General features: G+C 58.3%; 2 protein-coding genes across 22 annotated transcripts in view; one reads left to right on the top strand and one right to left on the bottom strand.

Moving 5' to 3' along the window:
• cpm (carboxypeptidase M) overlaps positions 1 to 800 on the top strand; it is a 6,974-nt gene extending 6,174 nt beyond the window's left edge. For 6 of the 7 annotated variants that reach the window (XM_019897518.1, XM_019897519.1, XM_019897517.1 and 3 more), the window contains exon 10: positions 532 to 800. In XM_019897518.1, the coding sequence (XP_019753077.1) occupies positions 532 to 756 (225 nt within the window). In that variant the 3' untranslated portion in view covers positions 757 to 800. The remainder of the gene's footprint in view (positions 1 to 531) is intronic. The other variant, XM_019897520.1, reaches the window with a different exon arrangement.
• The window catches only part of dclre1c (DNA cross-link repair 1C, PSO2 homolog (S. cerevisiae)), a 4,290-nt gene continuing 268 nt past the window's right edge, over positions 789 to 4,810 (bottom strand). Inside the window, exons 2-14 of one of the 15 annotated variants that reach the window (XM_019897489.1) lie at positions 4,655 to 4,706; positions 4,461 to 4,545; positions 3,871 to 3,930; positions 3,742 to 3,797; positions 3,567 to 3,668; positions 3,398 to 3,470; positions 2,994 to 3,134; positions 2,784 to 2,885; positions 2,581 to 2,717; positions 2,461 to 2,515; positions 2,019 to 2,107; positions 1,515 to 1,939; positions 789 to 1,452 (exon numbers count right to left, since the gene is read on the bottom strand). In XM_019897489.1, coding sequence (XP_019753048.1) covers positions 869 to 1,452; positions 1,515 to 1,939; positions 2,019 to 2,107; positions 2,461 to 2,515; positions 2,581 to 2,717; positions 2,784 to 2,885; positions 2,994 to 3,134; positions 3,398 to 3,470; positions 3,567 to 3,668; positions 3,742 to 3,797; positions 3,871 to 3,930; positions 4,461 to 4,545; positions 4,655 to 4,706 — 1,961 coding nt within the window. In that variant the 3' untranslated portion in view covers positions 789 to 868. Of the gene's footprint in view, positions 1,453 to 1,514; positions 2,108 to 2,460; positions 2,718 to 2,783; positions 3,471 to 3,566; positions 3,669 to 3,741; positions 3,931 to 4,460; positions 4,546 to 4,654; positions 4,707 to 4,810 lie in introns of all 15 variants that reach the window. The other 14 variants (XM_019897488.1, XM_019897487.1, XM_019897483.1 and 11 more) reach the window with 14 other exon arrangements.

Genomic DNA, 4,810 nt, shown 5'->3' with positions numbered 1-4,810 from the left:
CCCTCCCTTGAACGCGCGCAGGCGGCATGCAGGACTACAACTACGTGTGGGCCGGCTGCCTGGAAGTCACGCTGGAGGTGTCGTGCTGCAAGTTCCCCCCGGCCGGGCAACTTCCTGCCCTGTGGGCGGACAACAGGAAGAGCCTGCTGGCCTTCATCCGCCAAGCCCACTTGGGTAAACGCGCGTCCCACCGAGCTCTTGGGAGGCAGCGCCCTCAACTGACGTGTGTGTGTGTGCGCGCACGCAGGGGTCAAAGGGCGTGTGCTGGATTGCTCGGGAGCGGCGCTGCACAACGCCGTGGTCGAGGTGAGCGGTCGCCGCAACGTGCGTCCCTTCGCCACGGACAAACATGGAGAATACTACAGGTTGCTGCTGCCGGGCAACTACACCTTCACTGTTAAGTGCGCACGCACGCCAAGGCCGAGTTCACGGACGCCGCATGCGTTCACCCCGTCACACACGGATGCATGCGGGCGTCCTGCGGCTCAATGTGCATTTTTTTTTTTTTTTTTTTTTAATTTACACCCCCAGGTGACGTATCCCGGCTACGAGGTGCTGACGGAGACTTTTTTCGTCCCTTACGGTCCGGAACGAAACTCTGCCCTGACGCACGACTTCCTGTTGCGTCGTGTCACCGTGGCAACGGCCGACGCCGCGCCTTCATCCGCGCGCTCTCTGTTGTCACCCGCCGTGACATCGGCGTGGATGCTGGCAGCCCTCGGGATGGCGCTGGCGTTCCAGGGCCTGATCAGCTGATACGCGAGGTGCGACACAAAAACTACTTGAAGTCTGAAAAACTCCTTTTATTTTTATTTTTTGTTGTTTTGGGATTGATGGCGCAGTATTTGAGTATTGGTCTTTTTTGGCTTCAGTCGGGAGAGGAAAGGTCGTCTCCGCGGGCCAATTTCCTGTAGAGGCCCGTCAGCTGCTCGGGCGTCGGCCTTTTGGAGTCCGGCGTGCAGGGAATGTCAAAGTCCAACGAGGGGGGCGTCGGCTCGTCCGCTTCCGACGGGGCGTCACCGGCCGCCGCGTCGCGGTTCTGCGACGAATGATTGGACGCTGAGGCGGACAGCGAAAGGGAAAAGTCGTCGTCGACGTGGTCGACGTCGTCTTCCCGCTCGCTCGACGCTTCGGGCGTGCGCCAGCCGGGCGGCGATTGGCTGTTGAGGCTCTTCTGGCTGTCGGGGAGCGGCTCCGCGGTGAAGAAGTCCTCCCATTTGGGCGGCTCCCCCGCCACGCTTCCCGTTTGGCCGCGCCATTTCGTCGCGCTCTCGTCTCCCTCACTTTGCTCGTCTTCCTCGCTTTGCCCGCCCTCCTCGCTGTCGTCGTCGTTTGACTCCGTACAGTCCAGGAAGTTGTTATCGATGCGCTCCTCGTGGTTGGCGTCACATGTGACGGGCTGCGGCGAGTCCTCCTCGGGGGTGGGGGGCGCCGGCGTCTGCCCTCTGCGCTCTGTCAAACAGCCAGGAGTGATTAGCACGCGCATGCTAACAGGAAGCGAAATGCGGACGCACCGTCGGGGACGCGCCGACGCTCCCGCGGCTTTTTCTTCGGCGGACTGCTATCAAAGAGGTCATCGTCGCTCTCCCAATCTGACGGGACAAAGATGAGCGTGAGAGAAGTTGTCTTGAAGGTGCTTTTGTGAGGTGGCGCTTTTGAGGCCCGTCTGCGTGACGCTGCGGCGCCCGTTTGCGGCGTGTGTTTTGGAGGGGCTCGTCTTTGAGGCGTGTCGGGTGCCCGGCTTCTTTCAAGCATGTCTTGCGGACGGCCTTCTTTGTGGCGCGCCAGTTTTGGTTGTGCGCTTTTTGAGGTGGCCCGTGTATCGGATGTGCGCGTCTCACCGCGGGGAGGCGTCGGTGCGGCGCGGCGGCCTTTGAGCAAGCCCAGCGGTTTGTAAGCCGAGTCGTCCCGCGGCCGCTTCCTGCACGTCGTCTGCAGCCTGCCGGAACATTTGCGCCCTGGTGACTTTTTTGCGCCACCTGACCGTTTGTCGTGCTGGCGCCCGCCGGGCCACTCACATGCGCGTGACTTCGGCGAGCGTGCGCCCCATCGGGACCACGTTGGCGAACACCCGCGCGGGTCGCAGATAGGACAGGAAGTCTTTGACCTGAAAGAGGTCGCCTGGCGTTAGCCCCGTCGCAGGGCACTTGTAGCGACAAACGACCGTTGACGCTCACATCCGCGCCGTCGGGCCCGTGTACGCCATCGGCGACCGCTACGTTCAAATTCCAGGTCGGAATTTCAAATGAAGAAAATTGCCAAATTCTAATTGGAACGCACGCATTCTAATTCAGAAAAGTCAAATGCAAGTTGAATCCACAAAGGTCCAATTTGAAATTTCCACCCGGAAAATCTCGTTTGAACTGCGAAATTCTGATTCAGAATTCAAACTCGGAATTTGGAAGAGAGAAATGTGAAATTGGACGGCGCGGATGTCCTCGGTCAAGGAAGGGGGCGGACCTCGCAGTAGGACGAGTGGAAGCTGAAACACGCTCGGAAGGCGTCGCTTCCTGATCTGCAAAAACCAAAAGAGGATGAGCGCGGCGTCCCGGCGGGCGGGCGCGGCGGGCCGGACATTACTTGATGACCACGTCGGTCTTGCGCATCCTCTCCCCAAACCACATGGTGGTGGGCTTGACGCTGAGCACGCGCAGGTTGGCGCCGTCGCGGGACCGGCAGCCGCACGGCAGCCGGTTGCCGTGGAGATACTGCTCGCTCTGCGGCAAAACAATCTGTCAGCCGCGCCTCTCGGAGCCGCGCGCGCCTTTGCGCCCCGCCGTCACCTTCGGGTGTCGGCAGGCGTGAATCTGCGTCTGACGCTCGGTGGTCACGTAGCTCAGGATCTCCGGCATCCTCCGGAACATCAGCAGGTTGTTGACGTGCACCTGCGCGGCGAAGGGGGGGCGAGATGTCGGCCGAGTGTCTCGGACCGTCTCCGAGACGGGTGACTCAAACTTTGGCTCAATCATCGTGCGTCTTGGCGGCGTTTTTACCCGCGTGTTGAACTCCCGGCCCAAGCGGGTGAACAAGTACTCGTAGCCGTAGGCCGCCTTGCAGTTGAGCCAAACCACGTGGAGGGCGCTGCGGGCGATCCAGTCGCCGGCTAGACGCAAGACGGCGCTCACGCACGCCTCCTGCGCGTGCACACATGCAAGCGCGGGCGCGGTCAACAATGACATCACGGTGAGGCCGATCATTCCCTGGCTCGACTTGTCGTTCCCAGTTGTCATGCTGACGTGGTTCGGTGGGAAATTTGGACAACGCGGAGATGATTTATTTCCTTTTTTGGGGGTGGGTGGGTTCTTTTTGGTCACTCTATCAATCTTATTTTTGTATTTTGCACACAGCCAAATAAACAATGCCGGGATGTGTTTTGACTCCTCGGTTCTGCGTTTACCCGGGAAGGAATCTGGTAGAAGCGCGGGTCGAAGAAGGTGGAGTCCACGTAGACGCTCCGGATGTCCTTCACCCTGCGCGGCCAACGCCCGTCATGAGACAACGGCGCGGGGGAGAGGAAGAGGACCGCACCGCGCGACAAGAACGAGAAGCGGATGGCGGAGACGCACCTGCTGCCCGAGTGCAGGTGTTCCATCCTGGCGGCGTCTCCCAGGGCCAGCCTGAAGTCTCCCGTGTACAACACGTTGCCATGGCAACCTTCGAACAGGAACCTGAACGCATCGTCGTCATCGGCGACTTTCCAATCTGACTTTTTTGCGGCCACGAACTCGGCGCGAGACTTACATGACGGAGCCGGGACAGTGTCCGGCGGGGAGCAGCGTCACGACCACCTCCTCGCTCTGCGCGGGACAACATTTCACATTCTTCCAGAGTTTCCATAGAGCGTCCGCGGGGCGCGAGGCCGCGGCTCACCTCTCCTGACGCCTCGTCCACCAGCGAGATCTGAGTCGGACTCTCCAGCTCCAAGGGAACCTGAAGGAAGAAAAGAAACTTTGAAGGCCTGTGCAAACACACACGTGAGAAAGCGCCAGACGCTCGGCATCGGAACGTGGGGCAATAATCGACACTCGTTACTTGAGTGAGAATAAAAACAACAAAACCCTTCATGTAAAATAGACCTGGGGGGTGATTGATTGTCAGTTGTGAGAGAGGAAGGCTGCAATCCCCCCCCACCCCCAGAAACAATCTCATGAGGGAAACATCACTCTTGACAAGTCTGTTTTCCCTTTTAAGTCACATTTTTGGGGAACACATCCCCCCCCCACAAAAAAAAAATTATGACAAACATTGGTGTACAAGGCCATTTTAATCGATGTATAGATACGTGTTTTGTTTTTGCGGGGAATTTGTTTTGCATCCCACTCTTTCGCGACATCACTTTCATCTCGGCCAACTTTGGGGGGTGTCAAAGGCGTGCATTTTTTGCTCCTCGAAGCAGGGCTCGGTCAGTCGGCCCCTAACCCTCGAGCGACTGTTTACTGTTGTTTTAAAAGACGTCTCACAATGAATTTCTCCCAGAAGAGGTGTTTGCGGCTGCTCAGCAGAAGCTCTTTGGTCACCAGTGAGCAGTACAGTTTGACTCGACGGCTGAAACACATCACAAAAAAAATCAACAGAAGATTTTGCCGGCTGCAAGTCATCACGAGTCTTCCTTCTACGTCATCATCCCTGGACCGATCGGGTCCACTCGAATCACCTGGAGCGCAGTCTTCTCTTCAGCTTGGGTGCTTTTATTCCTCTCATGTGATCTGACGGCGAAGAGGGAAAACAAACAAAAAAAAAACATTTTGGAATGTAGGCTTTCGGTCGCCCCGGCTAGACTAGCCTAGCCTAGCCTAGCCTCCCTCACCCT

Source organism: Hippocampus comes, unplaced genomic scaffold, assembly GCF_001891065.2.
Source record: "Hippocampus comes isolate QL1 unplaced genomic scaffold, H_comes_QL1_v1.1 scaffold81, whole genome shotgun sequence".
NCBI lineage: Eukaryota > Metazoa > Chordata > Actinopteri > Syngnathiformes > Syngnathidae > Hippocampus > Hippocampus comes.
This window is presented reverse-complemented; position numbering and strand designations above follow the sequence as displayed.